The sequence below is a fragment of the Taudactylus pleione genome, unplaced genomic scaffold, assembly GCF_031769625.1.
Source record: "Taudactylus pleione unplaced genomic scaffold, aTauple2 ptg001573l, whole genome shotgun sequence".
NCBI classification, from domain to species: Eukaryota; Metazoa; Chordata; class Amphibia; order Anura; family Myobatrachidae; genus Taudactylus; species Taudactylus pleione.
Window position 1 is genome coordinate 6,413,024 of NW_028285970.1, and position 25,083 is coordinate 6,438,106.

The following is a 25,083-nucleotide window of genomic DNA, read 5'->3' on the forward strand; positions in this document are numbered from 1 at the left end:
CAGACTTGTTTTTCCAGCACATCCCACAGAAGCTCAATCGGATTAAGATCTGGGGAATTTGGAAGACAAATCAACACCTTAAACTTTGTCATGTTCCTCAACCCATTCCTGATCAATTTTGCAGTGTGGTAGAACGCATTACCCGTCTGAAAGAGGCCACTACCATTAGGAAATACTGTTGCCATGAAGGGGTGTACTTGATCTGTAGTAATGTTTAGGTCGGTAGGACGTGTGAAAGTAAAGCTGGCTATACACCTCCACGACCAGCATAAGATGCGATTCATCATACGATTTCCCTTCGATTCCCCGGAGCTCCCTGGCAGTCCCGGCAGCATGCATGTTGTTTTTCTTAGCACAGGATCTGTCGTAAGATCGATCCTGTGTCTCGGGCTCATAAGGGAATCAGTAATTGAAATGCCTTGACTTGCTGCACGATGGTTCGCATGAACAAAATAAACGGCAGGATCTGCACACGATATGATGGAACATATGGGCTGCAGATCTGATCATAAGATCCGATTATAGGAGCTGCGAGAGCGTGCATCGGATCTTATCTTCCTAAAATAATAAACGATTTTCACAAGATCCATCTTATGACTCATCGAAAATCGGGCAATTGGTCCGAAATCGTGCAGGTGTATGTCCAGCATAACATCAACATGAATGCCAGGACCCAAGGTTTCCCAGCAGAACATTACCCAGAGCATCACACTGCCTCCTCCGACTTTCCTTCTTCCCATAGTGCATCCAGATGATGTAAAAGAAAACGTGATTCATCAGACCAGGCCACCTTTTTCCAGTGCTCCATGGTCCAGTTCTGATGCTCACATGCACATTGTAGTTGCTTCTGGCGGTGGACAGGAGTCAACATGGGCACTCTGGCTGGTCTGTGGCTACAGATGAAACTGCGCTGCACTGTGTGTTCTGACATCTTTCTCTCGTAGCCAGCATTAACTTTTTCAGCAACTTGTGCTACATTAGCTCTACTGTGGGATCGGACTAGACAAGCTAGCCTTTGCTCACCATGCAAATCAATGAGCCTTGGGAGCCCATGACCCTTTTGCAGGTTCTTTGGTTGGCCTTCCTTGGACCACTTTTGGTAGGTACCAACCACTGCATATTGAAAACATCCCACAAAACCTGCAATTTTGGAATTGCTCTGACCCAGTCATCTATTTGGCCCTTGTCAAAGTCGCTCAGATCCTTTCGCTTGCCCATTTTTACTGCTTTCAACACATCATCTTCAAGAACTGACTGTTCACTTGCTACCTAATATATCCCACCCCTTGACAGGGCCATTGCATTGAGATAATCAATGTTATTCCCTTAACCTGTCAGTGGTTTTAATGTTATAGCTGATGGGGGTATATGCACTTATATCGTTAATTTATGGTTTTATTGTTGAGAGGGGAGTGTGCTCTGCTCTGCGTCTCCCTCTATTGCTGCCGGGTTTGGGATCTTCTCCTTATAGCCGGTACACACTAGACAATATGTCGGCCGGATCGGACGACATGTTGGCAACATCGTCTAGTGTGTACACTCAATGTCACTGACAATGCGCGCTCCCGCGCATCGTCAGCGACAGGTCCAATGGGCGACATCGTCAGCAGGGACCATGCTGCTGAATTCAGCTTAGCCCCCTCTGTCGCAATGTCGCCCCCGCCAGGTCCCGTCGCAATGACAGGTCGGCTGGGTAAACATCATTAAATGTGTACCCAGCTTTAGAGCCAGAGGTGCTGACGTCAGCGTTATTTTCTGACCCTGACTGAATGCATTGCATGCACGGTGACCCTCGCATCTTCTCTCCTCTGTCCTCCAATGAGACAGAATGTGCTCCTGGGGGTCCCTGTGTACCGAGACTGTAATGCAGTAAAGACCCTGCTATATCCAATGTGTCACCACCGTTGGATGTACATTAGCCACACCTGGCTGTATATATAAGTGTGGAGCAACACTGTACACACACAACATTAACCCCATATGTTCCTGACTGCGTTTGGGCACCTGTTACAAGCCTGCATGATGTGCCTGCTGTCAGACCTGCATTAACCCTGTGTTACATGTATCCTGTTATCTGCTGGTTAATAAACCACTCAACCTGGTTAATTTATCTACTGTGTGCACTGACCTCCTTTGCACACTTTTGCTGACACCTATACCAACATCTATAGGTTCTGCCAGTCTTTATAACATTCAGTGCACTATGGGCCTGATTCAGAAGTGGACAGAGTAGCAGCCGTGACCGTGTCTTTTGCTGCAGCCGTTACTGGACGATAGTCTTCCTACTGAGACACCCACCAGCTGCGGTACTAATCCATTTCTGTGCGTATTAAGAAGCACTATTGGTTGCAACATCGAAGTTTGCACCAACCTTATGAAGCTGCAGATTCTCCATCTAAACATGGCCGCCTGTGTCAGTGCTACTGTGTCCTTAGACGCCGTCATTGACTGAGACACACCCGAGTCTGCCAAGCCACCCTCCTGTTACCCAGAAACACCCACTGATAAAATCATTCTCTCTGCGTTTAAATTTGTTCTGTATCTGGGAGCGGTAAACATCGGGCATACTGGAAACATTGGCCGCTTGCATCCGACATTGCAACTGCATCCACTTTGTGACTTTTCAGAAATGTGTACAATGTAACAGGTGTACTCTTAGAGGAGACTGCCACTTTTTGAATCCATACACACCTATTTATTATCACTGCTTCTATTATAATTCACGGTTTATATTTTTGGACACTAAGGGCCTGATTCAGATCTGGACGCTAAGCTGCGGACCCACGCTATGGGCGATTTTTGCCCGTCTGCGCATGCGTACGCATCGCAGTACGCGTGCGCAAACCAGTCATTGCGATCAGGAATCGTGCGCTCTTAACACAAAGACTGGACGCTAATTTGAGTGACAGTGCCGTTTGTGGGTGGTAACGGGAAGGTGCTTGTGAACGGGAGTGGATGTGCGAATGCAGGTGTGTCTGGGCGTATTAACGGTGTTTTATGGGTGTGCATAATTAGCAAAGATGTGTCATTGTACACGTCACTTGGTTGTATTTCAGCCTGCCGTGATCGCAGTGCTTGAGGTGGGATACGGTCTACCTCAAGCGCTGCGGGCAGCTCCGATGGCTCTTGATGTTACCAATTAATCACACACTTCCTGGAGATGACGTATGCTTAGACAGAAAGGTGGGCGTCTTTCTACTGGCGTGCGTTCGCTCTGCCGTCGCTCTCAAAGACATAGAGGGCATACTTACACCAAACAGTGCGATCTCGGAATTTGCAAACCCGGCCTCTGATAGCAGCGAGAGAGTGCAGCTTAGCTCCTAAGCTCTAGCAGCCTCATTTGGGCATTATTGTGTTATGGTACTGTAGCTTGGTCATTAAAAATACATAGACCTTTTTTATTTGTGTAATGTGTTAAATAATACCCTAAATTATATAACCTTCTAACTAGAAAACTGGTGGTGTTTGATATTTGACAATGGAGTCTCTGCAACTGTCCATTCTCTTTCCACTCTCAACATAAGAAAGCATTGAGTTGTATTATTATTTGACCATGAACTTGCACTCTCTTGCTGTGCTTGAATAATGCAAGGGGTTGTTTACTTTAAAAATCAATGTTGCTAAATATCTTACCTCTAATTGAAAGCCTTTGAGCCGCTTCTCTGGAACAGCAATATAGTAGAGTGCCAGAATGCTGGCTATAAAATAGGATTATAAAAATAAATGTTATTTATTAAACTTTCAGAATGTAGCATAACTGGATCCCATTGCAAAATCTTAGCCAAACTAAACTCAGGCAATGTGATGGCGATCCGCATGATATCCCTAGATAGCAACCACAACTTCTAACTAAAAGCCTTGCACAAAGCTCCCAATTCCCCCAAGCTCCTCTCTTGGTGTGTCTGATCTCCTGCAATGGAGCACCATAGGTAATGGCAGAGGTGGTAAATATATATGTCAGAGCTTGGGCCTTTGCTAAATACACTGAATAGAGGGTATTGGCAGAGGGAACACTTTGCAAAATATTGTTTGTAATAGGAGCTAATTGGTAAAATTGTTTTTTGATAGAGAAAACTCTCATTAAACATTAATTCTACTTTAATACTTTATAGCATCCTGTTTTTTTAATACAATGATGTGACATATCATAACAAATAGTTTTAATCTAATCACTTTTCTTTTGATAGACATCTGATAAAAATTGGAATCCGTGCCTACATGATGAATCTGCCAAGTTGTTTTATAAGGTAATTAAGTTATAAATACTTTTACCATGCATTTCTCATGCATAAGTTTTATTATTTCAAAATTCTAGCAATGACATTTCAGATGTATGTGAGAGTGTTTAAGTTGTGAACAAAGTGATCACTATATTAATTGAGTGAGGTTTGATTGCTATTTAGACTATGCTTTTTAAAATGATTGGCCCTAATAAATGGTTATCATCCATTGTACCCAGTATTGCATTGGAGATGGCATGAGGGGTCTATTTATCAACTAACCAAGATTTTTTATCAGTGGTCATCGCAGCTATAGAAAAGGATATTTATAAAATAAAAAGGTCTCCCTAGCCACACAGGCCGGCAGTGATAAGAGTTGACCTCTCCTCCCCCGCCGGCACTCTGGAACTGGAAACTTCCCGCCTTAATAATAATAAGAATAATAATACTAATAATAATATAGCATTTTACACATGGGCACCCCTGCTAGTGCCATCCTGCGTTAGCAATTGGACGATAGTGACTGTACATTTACCACTACTGTCCTTTATAAATAGACTTCTCTATTCTCTGTATAGTGAGGATGCAATAGCTGGCAATAGTCATCTCATTGCGGCTTTGATGAATAGATGGAAGCACTAGGTCAGTTTTCACGGGATTTTAAGACTTAATGCCTATGGCCCGGAGTCTGTCTGTGAGCTGCTGCCTAACAAACTATTCATAATTTATTACCAAAATGTATGGCTATTTTCACATTCTCGCAATACAGACAGGTAAGACACCAACTATGGACAGTGATATTTTGTATGTCTATACAAATTTGCATTTCTTTATTACAATCCAGTATATTTTAGACATATGCTTCATTCTAGGGCCCGTATTCAATTTGATGCTGGACTTTTCGCCTCCTTCACCTGTTTTCCAGGCGGAAAAGTATTGCTCGCGTGCCCGCTAATCCCCATATTCAACTTCAAAGTAGGCGAAATCGGGATCCGGGGAAACTTGGATCAGTGAAAAAACGGGAATTTTGGGGAAATAATCCTAGGACACCCCTAAAGATGTCCAGACATGGGGGATCACTATGGGTACCCCCATATTTGCCTGCAGAAGAAAGTCAGGTTTTTAAATAGCCGCGGCAGGTGCATAAATGAAGAAAACACCTGCCACATATAAGGGAACCCCTCTGGACTCAATTCCGCTAATTTAGTAGTGTGTACCCTAATTTTTTTTTGTTTTTAAACCCCAAAATTTTAATACATTTTTGGAGGTGTCCCTATTTTTTTTTTTTTTACTTTTTTTTAACACAGATCGTTTTAAGGGGGCATTCCCAAGGGTGCAGGCTATATTTTTTAAGCCTGCACCCCATAACCCCAATTCTGCACTTTTTTTCGCCAGCAAAAGGCTGACACAAAGTTATCCCCGTTTTTTAACATTGACTCTTGTAATTGAATACGGGGATATTGGACATAGGCGAAAATGACGTCATCGGCGATAAATTATCGCCGATAACGGACTTTTCACCCCATATTGAATATGGCCCTAAGAGTCTAAAATCTGTTTACTCCACAACTGGTAAATTGTAAAAATAATCGAATATAAACTATTACTTTGTTTATGCATCTCATGGCGCAGCTTGAGTGGTAACAGTGTAGTAAAATGTATGCAATTATCGGGAGGCTTAGATTAGATTATTCCCCCTTCTACATTTAAGGAGATCCCTACCCATTTTCTCTTCATGTCCCCAATTGGCAGTATTCTAATAGCATTGTCAAATCATTATTAATTTATCTTATTACATCATATGCAGCAGTTTTCATCTTCTCATCAACATAACTGTTTCCAGATAGTAACAGTAGTGAGTGGTAAAGCTATTGGGAGTTCTAAGAGCTGTCTGCCTTCTAGAGTCTGCTGTAATCCCATATCTGTAGAAGGGAGGGACGCTGTGAGAGCCTGATAAGTTCTTTCAGCTCCTATGATAAAGGTCGTCAGACATTTCTGCATGGCGGTAGAACATGCAATAAGAGCTTTAGAAGTAATTAATAAGCAGAAAAAAAGTTTTTTTTACAAGCCACCCTCATATAATTTGAGGCATATGCTATGTAAACAAATGAATAAAGTAGCATTTTCACTTATGACCTTTTACATAACTGCAATAAGCTTACTTCTGTGCTTCTGTTTGTGCTCACAAACTACATAAATCAATCATTTGCTGAAGCTAAAATGTCTGCAAGATATTTGCACCTGTGGAGGATACCGGAAGTACAGAGAGTCTGAGTAAAAGTCTAGAACTGTACATCTATAGAGCAGCCTTTTTACAGTTGTCACATTTTGTATTGCATATTGTTTGGAGACTGATTACTGTATGTTCTATTTGTTTTCCACGTTAGCTTATACGCCTTGACAATCTGTTTGCCTATTGGAACGTGAAATCTGAAATGTACTACCATCGAAGTTACAATGAAGCTTTGGTATGATAACTTACATTTTTGTTTATAGATTAATTGGTCATCTTAACATTTATTTTGTAAATGAAATTGGTTTGCTATGCAATATTAGATATAAACAAAACAAAATCAGACTTTGTTAGCACTAAATTACTGAATTGACTTCGATATCATGACAGTTTAAAAAACAAAAACAAAAAAAACATTCAATTCATTAATAATTTGCAAAAATAAGTGTTTTGCATTGTTATGGAATTTTCCTCATCATATATATCTCAAGTGTTTTGTTTATTGAAACAGGATGTAAAGCAAACATAAAACAACTTTACAGTTCTGTAGAATCTGAGTAAATGTACAACATAACAACTAAAATAGGTATAAATCACTGCATACCTGAAAAATGTTAAACTTGTTTGGCTTTGTAATTACTTTTGTTAAATAACTATCTTTCTTCCATGGACAAAAGCTTGTGCACTTTAAATTTACCTCCAAAAGCTCAGGCTCCTCTCCCTCTATACCCCATTGGCTGCATGGAAGTTCAGCCAATTTCAGTGCCTGGGTGCTTGTTTTAAAGCTGCTTATAGCAGTCATTTTTATTTTTACTGTCTATTGTTATTGTCACTTTAATGTGCAACCATCGGGTAGCTGAGCAAGTGTTGGACGGTATAGAACAGGGGTGGGCAATAAGCAACCCTACAACAGCTGGGGGATACTTATTGCCCACCCCTGGTATAGAATCTTACAAACTGAAAGCATATTTGCTAATCCTTTTTTTAGCATATCAGTGAAGCTTGTGAATATCTTGAAAAGCTGCCATTGATATGGGGCTTATTGTGGCTAATGCACTCTGAATTGGAAGGTGGACCACTATAACTATGAAGCATTTTCCATAGTCTGGGAAGGTCTTGTTTGGCACCAAATTGATTACATTTATTTCCCTGGTCATGGGTGAAAGTGTTCCTTTCTTCCTGTTAAAACCCCTTTCAGTCCCATCCCTTTTAGTTTCTGGTCATATCTTTCAATCTCGCTACAGTGCCAAGGGTGTCCACACAGACAATCTTTGATAGCTGTCCTTCAGAGATCCAGAGTAGTTCCTTATCAGGACAATCTGTTGATCAAGGAGAATTTTCTGGTCTTACTGCAGGCCCTTGTGTTGGAGACAGCAAAGATCTTGGTATTTCACGGTTGAATATCAGTGACAAATTATCTAACCTGGTATTGTCCCAGTGGATAATTCTGTAGTGGTTTCTGTACGACAGCCATCAGCACAATGTTTTTACTAGAGCACAAAATCCTCTAGCTTCAGGACCTTGTGAATTCCCTGTTACCTTGCAGGGATGTTTCATTCACCTTTACTTGAAGTTCCTAAGAAAGATGGTGCAATGTGCACAATTTCAGATTGAATTAAGTTTTAAATGGAATAAGTCTCACCATTACTTGTCTAGCCAGCTTTTCAGACTGTCACCAAGGGTTTATCTTTAGCTATGACAGATTTCACCTATTCTACATCTAGGACTGGACATTTGTGACAATGTAGTTCAGTGACTATGTACTCCATTATTTGAGGCCGTCCATTGCACTTCAGTCCTAGTTACAGTGTCTTTGTAGAAGTGCTCCAATTAGCATGCCAGTTCTTGAGAGGAAAGGCCATCAAGATCCAGTCAAACTGCCACAAGTGTGCCCTGATTTTGAGATAGTCATACAGAATCATGCGATGGTGTAGCAAAATATTCCAGTCATTGTAACCGCTTTCAGTTTTTGGATGGAGCAAACAAACTTCAACATGATGGTTTCTTCATTGAACAAAGAGTTGCTGTGCTTCTTCTACTGCACATTGGATCTGCAGACATTTCTCAGAACTGCAATATTGTTTCCTTGAAACCTCCATGTGATCTACCTGTTCCCTGTGGTAGCTTTTGTTCTTCGAGTGCTCAATTAGGTCTACATATAATGTGTTCAGGTGATTCTGGTAGCACTAGACTGGCCCAGGTCTTTAACAAATACACGTATAAAAACCAGAATGTGATTGTGTCATAGAATTTTATCACACTGACAGATATATACTTCCCTTAAATTCCTATGTCTTTGTCTTTTTATATGTCAGATCTATTTCATTACAGACGTGTATCATAACATGTAAGACATAAGTTTATACAGAAAACCGTAGTGTAACAAAATTAACACGGTTTATTCCCTCATAAGTACAATCTAAAAATGTGCAATATAAACATATGCACATATTCACTGTAACACATACAGTACAACCAAGGATAACAACTGGTTATGAATTGGAAAGTTACCAGATGTCCCTCATCAAAGGGCCCGTAGGTATTATAAGATGGTGGTCTCCGGAAAACCTCATACGGACGCCTTCTATGAAGGAAAAGTTCTGGAATCCTCCTCCTTTTTGACAGATTTGGTCACACTTCCACCAACGCGTTTCGAGAAGTTAACCGCTCTTCTCCAAGATAGTGTGACACTGATCTCCTGAGAAGGCCATTTATACATTATCTCTGAAGTTCATCCAGGTCAAAGGTCACTTCATTTTATAACATTCCATGCATGGATATATATATCTCCCGATTATACCAATAGAATAATCTATACCCCTTCATTAGAACTACTTCAGCAATGCTTGAAATATATCTCTAAATACATCTAAGAGTTCTAATTGTAGTCACGTCGGACCGGAAGCGTCATCCTCACTTCCGGTTATAATCAAAGTCTTTGTCTACGGCGACGGATCCTCATGCATGATTGTTGGTCGTGGCCCCTGGTCTAATCCTCAGTATTCATGCCACCAGTTTCAATCTGGAGTATCAGGAGATTAAGAAAATATGCCTATAGTCGTACTTCCTGTGTTTGAACCGTACTATGGACCACATCCACTTCCGGTCTAGCGGTTATCTTGGATAGGGACGATCTCTCAATATTCATCACAAAGTGAGACAATCTTTCCTATGTGGGAATGTCTATATTTTCCGGACCGCGACCTTCTTTATTATGGGTAGATATTTCTTCAGTCATTAGCGGCCATCTAGTTTATGGGCAACTTAACGATATATATGTTGTCCTTTTGATGAGCCTTAAGAAAAAAGGGAAATTAATCACATACTCACTAAATTTATTAGAAGATGTGAATATATTGGAAAAATGTGATAAAAAATATATGGGGTGTAACATCTATAATGTATACATATAATAAGTAATATATAGATATAAAATCAACTGATAGTAAACACATTAAAATTTATATCTAAAATATAGTTTAAAAGGTCATAGAAATGCATAATGTATCACCCTAAAATATAATTGGGGTCTTTGACACTCTATGGTCTGTGGTCTAACTTTGCCGAGAGACTGACACATGGCCCAGCCTCAAAGACTGACATGAGGGGCATAATTATAAAACTGAGCAAGGCTCCTGTTTTTGGAGACTTTGGGCCTGATTCAGAGCCGCTCGTGAACGCACAGAGCTCACAAGCGACTCGCTGTTTGGCCACTGCGCATGCGCCGCATCCGGCGTGCGCATGCGAGAGCCCCGCCAAGCAACTAAACTTCAGTCGCTACGGGTCTCGCTACAAGACTGGGCAGCTGTCGATGGTGAATGACAGGTCGCCTGTTTTGTAGGCGGGTAGGGGGGGTGGCTGCACAAATGCAGGCGTTCCCTTAGGAACGCCAGCGTTTGTGGGAGGACCTACTGACATCACTACTGATGTCAGTAGTGGACTTCCTGATCTATTAGAGCAGGGAGTCCACTCGGGCATGCGGCAGCCGAGCCCCTACCCCAGGCGTCGCAAGCCCGATGGTCGCGATAACCGCGACTGTCTCCAGCCCGCTCGCACAAGCTATGGGTGGACACCCACATCTTTGTGTGCGGCCTGGAGACAAAAAAAAAAAAGCTGCCCACAGACCCTGCGAGCGGGTCTGAATCAGTACCTTTGTCTCTAAAAAACCATTCTAGGACAAAAATTCCAGGATATGAAGTGCAATGTGCGAATTTAAAACAGACAAATATTCGAATAAAAATCCATAATTTAGACACAAATCAAATAAAATATTTTTTAAAATTTTTTTTTTGTAAATCAAGGAAGTGTATATAAAGGTTGGATGCGAATAAAGGTCATATCACTGGATCCTAGACTTCAAAGAAACCAATTTAACTCGGAGTCCTCTTGAGGCTAACAATTTTAATTTGAAGATCCAGTTCATCTCTCTTTTTGCTAGATGTGTCTCTGAATCTCTGTTTCTCTCTGTTACCACGCATTCCCCTTCAAATCACTTTAAGGAAGTCCATAACTGTTCCACCAAAGATATAGGGCCTGATTCAGAGCCGTTCGCTATTTGCGGTCGTTCGTTCAAAAACAAGGGGTGGCTATTCAAATGATCCGTTCGCAAATTGCAGTCTGTTCACACCTCTAAGTCTGAACGAGCGAACCAAACATGCGGTCGTTTTTTGGAAAACTACGCCCCCTGGCCGCACGCACCATACGTCATGTCCGCTATTTATTAGATTAATCGAGTACATCGTACAGCGTATGAACTGCTCGCTATTCTTGTGGTTGGTGTTTTCAACCGCTATTTTGCGAGCAGTTCTGAGTTAAAAAAAACCAAGTGACGTGGTCAATGACGCTGCTGTATTAATTATGCACTCCCTTAAAACGCCCATTTTGACCTTTAAGCACGCCTGCGAACGGATCTCCACTCCCCGTTTTCAAGCACCTTCCTCTGTTACCACCCACATACGCCTCATTCTGTCACTCAAAATAGCAGGCACTCGCTATATTGCGTACAAATGATTTTCGGCCGCACTGACTGGTTCGCGCATGCGTACTAAAAACCGTACGCATGCGCAGATGTGCGAACATCGCTCGGAACGAGCGTGCTGCCGCTAGCGAGTGGCTCTGAATGAGGGCCTTAGTGCAATTTATGGCTATAGAAAACATGAGAAATGCACGGAGAAACACAGATTCAGAGACACGTCTAGCGAAAAGAGAGATGAACTGGCTCTTCAAATTAAAAATGTTAGCTCCAAGAGGCTTGAACTTAGACTTTGAGTTAAAGTGGTTTCTTTGAAGTCTAGGATCCAGTGGTATGACCTTTATTTGCACCCAACCTTTATATACACTGCCTTTATTTATAAAAAAAACCTATTTTAAAAAATATTTTATTTGAAATAAATATTTTTTTTGTCCTAGAATGGTTTTTAGAGACAAAGGAGCTCATTCAGACCCGCTCGCTAGATGCTTTCGTTCGCTCCCAGCATATGCAAATCTAGCGCATGTCCAGCAAGGCAGGCGATCGTACGGCAAGGCATTAGCACGCCCACTATGTCTTGGCGTGCAATCACTTTGTGTATGCAGACACCCATCAACCGTTCATAAGACGCCCACTTACGCACGTCATCTCCGGGAAGTGCATGAAAACATTGGTACGTCATTGGATGCGCTCGCATCGCTTGAGGTTGACTATACCTTGCCGCAAGCAATACGATCACTTCAATGTGAAATACAACCAGGTGACGTGTACTGTGACGTTGCCTGTTAATTATGCACGCCTTTGCAACGGCATTGAAACACTCAGGCACACCTGCGTTCGTACCTCCACTCCCCCGTTTCTTGTGGCCTGCCCCTGTTACCATCCACAAATGGCCTCTCCTGTCACTCATTCATCTGGGCTGTCTATGCTGGGCGAGCGAACGCTTCCCGATCTTTCGCAGTGGTTCGTGCACGCGCATTGCTATACATACGCATGCGCAGATTGCCAATATTGGCCAGCTATGAGCGATCGCATCCTAGCAAGCGGGTCTGAATCAGCTCCAGAGCCTCCAAAAACAGGTGCCTTACTCAGATTTATATTTATGGCCCTCATGTCAGTCTTTGACGCTGGACCGTGTATCAGTCTCTCTGCACAGTTGCATTCAGGCCATGAAGTGTCAAAGACCCCAGTTATATTTTAGGGTGATACATTATGCATTGCTATGATCTTATAAACTCTATTTTATATTTAAATATTAAATGTGTTTACTATCTGTTGATTTTATATCTATGTATAACTTATCATATGTATACATTATGGATTTTATATCCCATATATTTTTTATCACATTTTTTCAATATATTCACATCTTCTAATAAATTTAGTGAGTATGTGATTTATTTCCCTTTTTCTGAAGGCTCATCGAAAGGACAACATATATTGTTAAGTTGTCCTTAAACTAGATGGCCGCTAATGACTGAAGAAATATCTACCCATAATAAAGAAGGCCGCGGTCCGGAAAATATTGTCTCACTTTGTGATGAATATTGAGAGATCGTCCCTATCCAAGATGGCCGCTAGACCGGAAGTGGATGTGGTCCATAGTGCGTTTCAAACACAGGAAGTACGTTGATAGGCATATTTTCTTAATCTCCTGATACTCCAGATTGAAACTGGTGGCATGAATACTGATGATTAGACCAGGGGCCACGAGCAACAAACACACATGAGGATCTGTCACTGTAGACAAAGACTTTGATTATAACCGGAAGTGAGGATGACGCTTCCGGTCCGGCGTGACTAGAATTAGAACTCTTAGATGCATTTAGAGATATATTTTCATGCATTGCTGAAGTAGTTCTAATGAAGGGGTATAGATTATTCTATTGGTATAATCGGGAGATATATATCCATGCATGGAATGTTTTAAAAAGAAGCGACCTTTGACTCGGATGAACTTCGGAGATGAGGTATAAATGGCCTTCTCAGGAGATCAGTGTCACACTACCTTGAAGAAAAGAGATTAACCTCTCGAAACGCGTTGGTTGAAGTGTGACCAAATCCGTCAAAAAGGAGGAGGATTCCAGAACTTTTCCTTCATAGAAGGCGTCCGTATGAGGTTTTCCGGAGACCTCCATCTTATAATACCTACGGGCCCTTTGATGAGGGACATCTGGTAACTTTCCAATTCATAACCAGTTGTTATCCTTGGTTGTACTGTATGTGTTACAGTGAATATGTGCACGGATGTTTATATCGCACATTTTTAGATTGTACTTATAAGGAAATAAACCGTGTTAATTTTGTTACACTATTGTTTTCTGTATAAACTCATGTCTTTACATGTTATGATACACGTCTGGAATGAAACAGATCATCTGACATATAAAGACAAAGACATAGGAAATTAGGGGGAAGTATATCTGTCAGTGTGATAGAATTCTATGACAAGCGCATTCTGGTTTTTCTACGTGTATTTGTTAGATATTGTTTATGGGTTATTAGTGGGTATAACCTTTTAATCACTGGATTGCTGCTGTTGAAGTGTCAGGGCGCCCAAAGTCACACGATATAAATCACATAATATAATTTGGCCCAGGTCTTTGTACACAGACATTACAAGTATGGCAGATGGCCCAGTGTGGCACCTGCCTCCAAGACCAGATAAGTGAGGTCAGCAAATAATGACCACAGGGATCTACTTCTCATGTTGTGAAGCGAAAAGGTTTCCTACCTCCCCTTTGCAGTTGGACACTTACTGCTTACGTACTGCTTTTGCAGGACAATCTATAAAGGGTTTTATAACTTAGCTCTTAGAACGTTCAGAACTTAATACTCTTAGGGCCTGATTCAGAGCCGCTCGTAACCGGCCGCTCGTTCGTTCCGAGCGATGTTTGCACAACTGCGCATGCGTACGGATCGTAATACGCATGCGCGAACCAGTCAGTGCGGCCGAAAATCGTTTGTTCGCTAAATAGCGAATGACTGCTATTTTGAGTGACAGGAGGAGGCGTATGTGGGTGGTAACAGGGGAAGGTGCTTGAAAACGGGGAGTGGAGATCCGAACGCAGGCGTGCTTAAAGGTCAAAACGGGCGTTTTATGGGTGTGCATAATTAGTACAGCAGCGTCATTGACCACGTCACTGGGTTATTTTATAGTCAGAACTGCTTGCAAGATTGCCGTAGGAAAAACCAACCACAAGAATAGCGAGCAGTTCATACGCCGGTCGATGTACTCGATTAATGTAATAAATAGCGGACATGACGTAGGATGCGAGCGGCCAGGGGGCGTAGTTTTCAAAAAAACGACCGCATGTTTGGTTCGCTCGTTCAGACCTAGAGGCGTGAACAGACCGCAAAGAGCGAACGGTTCATTTGAATAGCCACCCCTTTTTTCTGAACGAGCGAGCGCAAATAGCGTCTGGCTCTGAATCAGGCCCTTAGTTTTCTTTCAGCAAAAATTGTCCCTCTTACCTGAAATGCAGATCTTTTCTCAGAAACAGATTAATGTATTACCTTTAATGTAGGTGCTGATAGCTGTACTACAGTCTCCTTTAGAATTTTTGGATTGAGTTGAATTAAAATTGCCTTCCAGAATTCCTTCCTGTTAATCTGCCTGAACAGCTAGGAGAGTTTTGTAGTTGGTGGCTGTCTTGTTGGTCCCTAAGTGACAAATTAGTTTGTACAACCAAATCATCCTTTCAGCTCAAGTTGTTCTGGACTAGGATAAGTCTTCAGGGAAAGTAGGTTCTCTACACTATCTGTTAGGACACTAGGGCGGTGCAGCCTTGGTTCTGTTCTATGGGGGATTCAGAAACCCCTCCCTTTTGCTCTTTTTTTTTTCTTGCGTTTATTCTTCTTTCTTTTTTTTTTCTCTATTTAACTGTTATTCTTGTTACCATTATTATTCTGTAGTCCTGGTGCTGTTCTTTTCAGGCTTTGGAGCAATATTTCTGAACTGCCAGTCAATCGGGGTATAGATGGAGTAGAAAAAGTACCCAAGCTCCTGCCACTGCACTCTATAACAATGTATCACCCACAGTAACTCTGAGTAAAGGATTTTAAAAAAATATTGAAATTTGACAAAAAGCATTGTGTAATCACTATAGAAATAACTGCTGAAACTTTTTTTTTTTTTGTTCTTTTAGGGTGTATTGAAGTATGGAGTTGCTACTCACAACATGATCCCTGAAGGCTATGATTTTGGTATGTCTAATATTTAATTGACATTTTGGAGAACATTGGCATATGATAACTCATGGGGTTATACTTTGTATAAGCATGCAACAGTTGGCAAAACGTATATGTACTAGTTGCAATTGAGTAAAAAGAAAAACATAAGTATAGCTATTTGTCTTTACAAGTGTACAGTAATGTAATGTAATTGAAAGATCTCTTTATATATTATCATGGCACAGATAGTGCCTCAACCTCCAATTTCTGCAAATTTGCACATGAATGTTACAAAAATTTGTGAAATTCAGTCTTGTCTGGTGCTGTTTCTTAAGGCGCATATCCACATCATGAATAAAATTAACGATTGAACGATAATGACATCGTGCAGTAATTATGCTGGCAACGACCAGCGATGCGCACTCCAGCTAGTCATTGTCGGCATCTGTCATTGCCTGAACATGCAGGCCAACCTGACGAGATCGTCAGGTTGTGCATGTTCGGGGATGAGGGAGGGTGCCCACACTGAACGACATATCGTTCAGTGAGGGCACATTGTCCACTGCACAGTATGATGAACAATTGAATGATTACGATGTTGTAAACGTACAGTAGTTCTACACTCGTGCAGTGGATATGCACCTTTACACTTTTGGCGTCCTTCTCAAATCTCAGGGAAACTTTTGATTACAAATGTATTAATTACTAGCTGTTGCCTGTGGCTTTACCCACAATGAAATTGCTTCGGACAACATTTCTCGTTATTTGAGGTGTTTTAGTTGTATTGCTTTGCATAGGGGCCCTGTCGTGGGAGTGGCCCACATGACCAGCAGCACTATACAGAGGCTTCACCCACCACTCACACCAATGTCACTGTGTGCCCTGTGCACAAACTGCTATATAGCCTTTCCTATTCAAGTGAACACGGGCCCAAAGCGCCTCTCCCTCCCACCCCTTATCGGTCGTGCACCAGTTGCCACACCTATCTCTTGCATTGTTCTTGTCAGTAAATTTTGTTTTAGTTCTTGCTCCGCTTTAACATGACAGATTGAGATTAAACAAAGTGCAGGTTATTTCTAGGAGTTTCCACTATAAAGTGATGCAGTTTTCCTGAAAATCTGTTCAGTAGTTTTTGATCCAACTTGGAACAAACAGACACAACATTCTTATAATATTAGTATCGATTAGGGATGTGCAGGCTTGGATTACTTTGGATTTTCCTGGCAAATTCTGATTTTTCCCGCCAAAAATCACGTCTCAGAAAGAGGCAAAACGTCATCTTTCATGGACAAACATCATCTTTCATGGACAAAAGTCAGGAAAAAATCTGAATTTGGCAGGAAAATCCGAACTAATCAGAGCCTGCATATCTTTAGTAAAGATAGGGTAGTTATTGATGTTTTTTATATACCATCACACCTTCAGATTATCATATACGAGTTTCAGATATATATCTACACACTGTCCTCTTGAATGATGAGAGTAATATACTCAGATTTTATAGCATATTAAGTAATAGAAATCAAGTGAAACTTGCCTTAAAATGTAGTAGATGGGTGAGGTTTTAGATGTTATTTTTGTAACCCCCCCATTAACTTTACAAAAACTACCCCAGTCAAGTTCAGTTGTAATTCATGTTTGTTCTTATAAGCTTTTAGTATGCTGATCTTTCCTTGGATGCACATGATACAAATAAGTGTATTAATGGTTTTCTTCCTTTTTTGTTTTAGTATTCCGTCCCATTTCAGGAAGGGCAAAACTCCGTATGAACCCGCGTTCAGATTTTGATTTTTCTTCACCAAAAATGGATCTGGATGTAAATCTTCAAGACATAGCCATTGAATTTAATAAACCACAGGTGAGCATAATACAAATGCCTGCATTATACCTGTTGGTAATGTGCAAGGAGTAGCAAAAATATAATTATATTAATTCAGAATATAGATCAGTTGCGTACCTGGATGTCCCTGAACACCAGCCCTTAAATCTGAAATTGGTTCCCCCTAGCTTAAATTTAGGCAATTTCAAGGAGATCCCCACATTGTCATTGGAAGGTAACCACAACATTTTTACAGAAACACTTTTGCATAAGGAACCGCCTACGTGCATGTAAATTCCCTATTTTACCATAGCCCCACATTGCACAGATCCTCCCACTATGTTGCAGCATGGAGACTCTTTCACCTCACAATTCTCCGACTTATAAATTCCCCTAACGTTATCCGATGGATGTAGAATCTTTGTAGCCCTTCCAGAACTATTAGTCTCTGTGATCAAGTAGACTCTTAACATTTTATATATGTGATCACTGAGACATTTATATTGCTATGGGCTTCTCTTGTTCACTGAGATGGTTATAGCATTAAGGCGGAGGATGTTGCACTACCAGGAAAAAAATTTTTTTGGCACTACAGTGTCTGACGAAAGATGAACCCACAGAAGCCCCGGCACCACCACTGTCACAAATTTGAAGGTGAATGCACCTTAGTCCCATGGATACAATTGCAGCAATGAGTCCCAGTAGTAGAATGGTCTGTAGCACTGACCTGTGAGTGGAAGCACTGCAGCAGATGTGGGGACAGGATGCTCTGTGGAGTCCTCAGCTGTGACTGAGATATCAGTGCGGACACAGTGCCTGATTCAGTGGACACAGAACACACAGCAGCTGCGTCCTTGGAAGGAAATAGATGTCTCTTGACAGCATCGCAGATCCAAGTGCTGCATCTGAAGACACAGCATTGGATCACCATCGTGATCATCTGATGCAGCTTCAGGCCATTTGAGAAAACCAAAGGCTACTCAGAATGGCCTTGGCATTCCCAAAAGACGGGTGCGACATGTCCCAGTTTCCAGGAATGCATGCCGGGGACCACTCTCTTCCTGCCCCAAAAGTGCTGTCTGGCACTGCGCGCGTGATCACAGAACTCCGGCTGCACATGTGCAGAACGTGTCCAGCACATGCAAGTTCACCCACCATCGGGTTAGTATGTAGACCATCGAGTTTATGTACTAACCTGAATCAGGCCCACAGGCCAGTTAGTCTCTAAATTAGACTTAATCTAGATTGCATAATTTGGAGGGGATCGAATAATTATATATACTGCCGTAAATCAGTTGCAATGCCTCTGAACATAGGCTCTAATGCAGAGAAGAAAGTAGAAGGATTTGAAAGAAGAAAACACATAGGGCCTGATTCAGAGCCGCTCGTAAGCGGCCGCTCGTTCGTTCCGAGCGATGTTTGCACAACTGCGCATGCGTACGGATCGTAATAGGCATGCGCGAACCAGTCAATGCGGCTGAAAATAGTTTATTCGCTAAATAGTGGGTGGTATGTGGGTGGTAACAGGGGAAGGTGCTTGAAAACGGGGAGTGGAGATCAGAACGCAGGCGTGTTTAAAGGTCAAAACGGGCGTTTTATGGGTGTGCATAATTAATACAGCAGCGTCATTGACCACGTCACTGGGTTATTTTATAGTCAGAACTGCTCGCAAGATTTTGGTAGGAAAAACCAACCACAAGAATAGCGAGCAGTTCATACGCTGGTTGATGTACTCGATTAATCTAATAAATAGCGGACATGACGTAGGATGCGAGCGGCCAGGGGGCGTAGTTTCCCAAAAAACGACTGCAAGTTTTGTTCGCTCGTTCAGACCTAGAGGCGTGAACAGACCGCAAAGAGCGAACGGTTCATTTGAATAACCACCCCTTTTTTCTGAACGAGCGAGCGGAATTCAGGCTCTGAATCAGGCCCATAGTACCTAATGCAGATTGATCCATAAAAATATTGTAATTTACATTTAAAAAAAAAATAAAATGCAAATTTAGATAATTTCCGCCCGTAGGCAGAGCTTGAGATCTGTTCCAGTTGGCAACAGCAGCATAGTGTCTGTTTTACACCTGACTCAGGGCCTGATTCAGAGCCGGACGCTATTTGCGCTCGCTCGTCCAGAAAAAGGGGCTGGCTATTTAAATTGACCGTTCGCTCTTTGCGGTCTGTTGACGCCTCTATGTCTGAACGAGCAAACAAAACATGCAGACTTTTTTTGCAAACAACGCCCCCTGGCCGCTCGCATCATACGTCATCTCCGCTATTTATTAGATTAATCGAGTACATCGAAAGGCGAATGAACTGCTCGCTATTCTTGTGGTTGCATTTTCCTACCGCAATCATGCGAGCAGTTCTGGCTAAAAGACACCCAACTGACGTGATCGATGACGCTGCTTTGTTAATTATACACACCCTTAAAACGCCCGTTTTGAGCTTTTGGCACGCCTGCGTTCGGATCTCCACTCCCCGTTTTCAAGCACCTTCCCTGTTACCACCCACAAATGCCTCATCCTGTCACTCAAATTAGCAGGCATTCGCTATTTTGCGAGCACACGATTTTCGATCGCACTGACTGGTTCGCGCATGCGTATTAAATCCCATTCAGCCGCTTACGAGCGGCTCTGAATCAGGCCCTCAGGTCACAGTCACTTATATTCCACTTGCAAAATATGTTATCTACCATTTATTTTATTTGCAGCAAATGCATTTGCTATTAAACATTGATTAAACGGCAAAACTTCTCTAATACAGCAGAAACATTTCTCCTCTCTTGCACTTGTAAGGTAAAACCTAAATAAAATACATGTCTTGTATTACTGATATAAACGTTGTGTAATTTATATTGGTTACATATATAAAGTTATTCGTAATGTATTATTATTTTAATTCAGTCACAGCAAAAGATTATAGTTTAGAGTATTTTTAAAAATATGTTTAAATATTTTATTTTAAAAAATATACCTAGGGGGTGTTATACACCCCCTTCCAACCCCTGTATCCATAGGCCCTTATTGAGATTTCCGTTCCCACCCCCCATCAAAAATAGCCCCCCAGTATAAAAAAATCCCCAGAAATATTAAACCCCTAGTGGTAATATGTCCCTGTGGCCGAGCCCCCACCCTCACCCCCAGAGACAATGGGTCTCCAATTTAGAAACCCACCCCCCCTCCCCATGTGTCACTATATATTTAAATGTATACAAAAAAATATTTTAATATTTATCACAACGCCCTCTTCCCCTCTAGTGCCAATTGATGCCCCCCATGTCTAGCCCCTCACCTCCTTCTTGCAAAGCGCAGCGGAGCATGGTGCTGATCATCAGTTCCCACTGTTGCAGCTGATTTCTACACACGCTCTTTTACTTTAGGTGCTTGTGCCCCAGAGTGCCGTTCGCATGGCTTTTGGGGCGCGATATTGGCAATGATGTCGCCGGTCATAGGGGGCTGAGGAGCCAGGGGGCTGAGGAGGAGGAGGAGGAGGAAATCCGTTCTGCACATGTGCCGAACTGATTTCCTCCATTACACAAGGGGTATCCGGACATGCGGACTCATGAGATGCGACATGGTCAGGTAACGCACTCCTGGCTGCGGTCGCATCTCATGCGTTAGTGCCAGGCAAGTGATTAAAGACTCTGCAAGTTATTGCCCACTTGCTGGCTGGATACAGATATTGTTAAATGAAGCAATGAAGTCATTGTAAAGTTTGGTTTGTCTTTTAGTATCACAGTGTCATGGAACTTCTTGAGTCTATCGACATGATGTCTAGAAATCTGCCATATAGAAAATTCCGACCAGATGTTTGTGTTCACAATAATGCCAGGATATGGTAAGTAAATCTTCTTTGTCAAGCAGTAGAAACATAAGGTTCCCATGCACATGGCTGCCCCTCACTGACGCAATTCTGGCACCATAAAACTAGTAACTTATATGTCATACTTGTACATATGTATCTATTTTTAATTGTTCAATACTGCAGCAGGTACTTTGGTGCATAGAAATGTTCTTATGTTTTTTGATGTACTTTCAATTTCCTTAAATATTTATGACTACAAATCAATTTGGGATTATCTATCAATCATAATACATGGTCTTGTTTCACAAGCTGTTGCGGTATTGATACGTAAAACTTTGCTGTTGTGGGAATCAATATGTTATATTGCCATCTAATAATACACTGGCAGTATATCTAGTTAGTGGTCTGCTAATTGGGCCTTTTAATTTATCGGTTATACTTTATAATGGGTTTGGCAATCCAAGGTTTTGTAGTTTATTTCTTAGGTGTTGGATAGCTATCAGCAGACTATAAACATATGCTTAGTGCTTCATGCCATTCTTCGTATTGGAGCAAAGAAGTGGTAAATACAGTCAGATATGTATTGTATTCCTATCCTGCTTTAGATAGAGTAACATCTTTCTGCAGTAACACAAACGGTGTAACCTATTATTACAGCTGTATTTATAATTCACAATGGGATATAATTATGTTAAATAATTTTCTCATAACCCATAGGATGGCACTGGATCCTTGGGCATATAGAGTATCTTTTAGGATGTTGGCATTTTAAAATCTAAATATGGATGTATAGAAGAATCTCTGGCGCTTCCTAAGCAGTCCTATACAGAAGTCGTATATATCACAAACACTATATAATGAGCAGTATAGGATATGAAACAGTAAATAAAAGGCTATTACCGGTATAATTAAAAACACACAAACATAAAAACATAAACAAAGACAGTGCAGTCCCTAAAAAAAAAAGGGGGGGGGGATAGAAGGGAAACATACACACTGCTAGGCACTTTACTCTATCCCAACTATGTAGTGCAAAAGAGTGTCAGTACACTCAAAAACAAGTATATGTTCATCGTAGCGTGTTTCATCACCATGTATTGCTTGAATGTGAATATAAAATAGTTCAATACTGTCCAATAAAAAACAATTCACAAAGTAAAGATTCTCACTATACTTGTTCAGGTCTGTGACACAGATTCAATGTTCCTGTGGGTAGATGGTAGGAATGGTTTGCTGGCAAACTTGAAGGGTACCTGACGCACTGCAAGCATCTCAATGTACCCCCCTCGCTATAAACGCGTTTCACCTAATGAATAGGCTTCGTCAAGATTGCGAGTCCCACTCCTACCTCATTTTATCCTTTCCGGACGTCCACAGGGCTGCATGTCACTTCTGTCCCAATGTCTGTGCGGTCACCTCCGCCCGGCAGGAGTACGCATTCCCGTCCATAACATGTAAGGGAAAAGATGAGATGTGGTGACATCCGCTAGATAGCACGTCACTTCCACCCGACCTCGGGGCCACCACTATTTATTATATGTTTTTGTTAGTTCCTGGTTCATTCTTTTTAGAATAGAAATTCCATAGGATTTGTAGTAGCAACCAATCTAACTGTGAGACTCAAGTGCCTGAGCTGTCAGTTGGCAATGCATCTAAAACAGGCTCAGAGACTCTGCCCATGGGCGCCGAGAGGAGGGGGGAGCGGGTACAGTTCACCCGGGCCCGGGCTTCCTAGAGGGGCCTGGCAGGGTCCGGGTTCGGCGTCGCCCCCCCCTCCCTCACAGTAGCTCAGCACACAGCTTGTGCTAAGCTGCAGTCTCCTATGGCTGTGGGGGGGAGCGATCACACTGATCGCACCCCCCTGCTTAGCGCCGGGCTGGGGGGCTTACAGCGCTACGCTATTCAGCGCTGCAAAAGTGAAACATTTCTGTTTTTTCCAAGGGGGTGTGGCCACTCCTCCCGCAATTAGGCCTCGACCCCTCTACCCGGACCCGGCTAGGCTCTCTACGGTCCTGACTCTGCCTTGATCAAGAGATTGTACAGTTAATTCATAATCGTCACTGCTCTGAACCTGAGGACAGGCCATGATTTTTGTTAATACCCTTGGAGTTGTTTCCAGTCCAAAGGGCTGGGCTCAAAACTGGAATTGGTGAGCCTGAACCATCATTGATTGGCACTGCTCACCTACCCAGATGGGAACATGCAAGTAAGTACCCTTGACATCCACTGATGTTATATACTTGTCTCATTCTATACCATTGATAACGGATAACGATTCCATCTTGAACCTGCCCACCCAAACATAACTGTTTCGAGGTTCAAAATGACCGAAATGATCTGTTTGGTTTTTGTACTTGTGTTCTATTGAATTGGAATTAAGCTACTGGTCTTGATAGAGTTGTAGATGGGCTCCCACCGCAGCTTTCACCAGTGGGCAGACTGCCAGTCATGCTGACTGTATGTCTATGAGCATGTCTGGCTGTCTCTTTGCTGACAAAGCTGTCTACCTCTCTGCTGGACTCCACTGGGAGCTGAGAATTTTCATCTTGGGCCTTCGGACCTATAACCTTTTCTGGTAACATACCTCGCTTGAAAGGGGATCCTCTTAATTTTTGAGCTTTGACTGGTAGAAAGAGACTCTTATCACTCATTGCCTGTCTTAACAATCTTACTAAACTCAGGGCTGAATAAGATACTCAGAATTCTCTACTTATTAGTGCCTTGAATCAGTAGAGAATTTCAGAGACTACTTAGACTATATGTCCATCTCCCCAGCCTTTAGTCCAAGGTCTCAGTGAGCAGACAGCTGAGGCTGAAATTCAAGTTCCAATCTGACATGCATCCAGAGCAGCATCCATTAGAAATTCAGACACCTCTTGCATGTTTTCTTCCAGGGTCACCAGTACTCTGTGAAAGTGAGCAATCTGGCTTTGGGTAACAGAAAGATGGGAGGGTAACGGGGAAGGATTTGATTTAGTATTAAGAGTCTACATCAACACAGCAAATTTATGGTTGACTTTACCTGTGAACTTTGCATTATACATTGGCAAACGTTTGATCGGAAGCATGTAGGTGCTGAGTTGCTGATACGTTTTTTGTTAATAAATATTTCTCCTTCATCCACTAGGGGACACTGGAGCTCAAGACACTGGGGTATAGACGGTGCTAGAGTAGAGCCTGGCACTTTAAATAATTTAGAAGTGACACTGGCTCCTCCCCCTCTATGGCCCATCAGCCCCAGTTTAGAAATTGTGCCTGAGAGAGCAGGTGCACCGTGGGCTGTCTCTAGCCCGTTACTATTTTCTTTATTTTACATTTTATTTTTCAAACCTTTTTTCTGTGAGGACATGCAGGCAGCGGACTGCAGCAGTCTGCCTGCTACTTGGGAGCTGCCTGGAAGGGACCACCATGGCTACTGCAGCCAGTGTCGTGAGTGGGGGGCCTCTGCTTTGAGACACCTGTCTTTGTGAGGCCTGCCACAGCTAGAAATGGCTTGTGTCCGGGTTCCTCACCAGCCCCCCTGAGCCCAGCATCCCGGCCGCAGCAGTTAACTGTGAGTATTACCACCGCTCCTGAGTAGCAGGAGCAGTGGAGAAAGACTGGGCTCAATGACAGTGTGCTCTTATGCAGCTGCCACACAGAGTGACCGCAGCTACTCCCATCCCCCCTTCCACCCGATAGTAGTAGGTGGAAGAGAGCAGGCTTAGGGGCCCATTTATTAAGGATCGCATTTTGCAATGCGATCAGGGCATGCAGTACCGCCCATGATCGCATTGCAAAATGCGATCATACCGGCCGTATGTATGACCCGGCACATGCAGGGAGACGGGCTCCGAAAAGAGCCCGTCCCTGCGATGTGGCCGGAGCG

At 42.4% G+C, this 25,083-nt stretch overlaps 1 protein-coding gene across 1 annotated transcript in view; it reads left to right on the top strand.

The window, feature by feature from the left end:
- VPS13A (vacuolar protein sorting 13 homolog A) overlaps positions 1-25,083 on the top strand; it is a 314,889-nt gene that overhangs the window by 58,224 nt on the left and 231,582 nt on the right. The window contains 5 exon segments of the mRNA XM_088464073.1: positions 4,188-4,247; positions 6,608-6,688; positions 15,571-15,628; positions 17,326-17,453; positions 21,142-21,248. Coding sequence (XP_088320199.1) covers positions 4,188-4,247; positions 6,608-6,688; positions 15,571-15,628; positions 17,326-17,453; positions 21,142-21,248 — 434 coding nt within the window.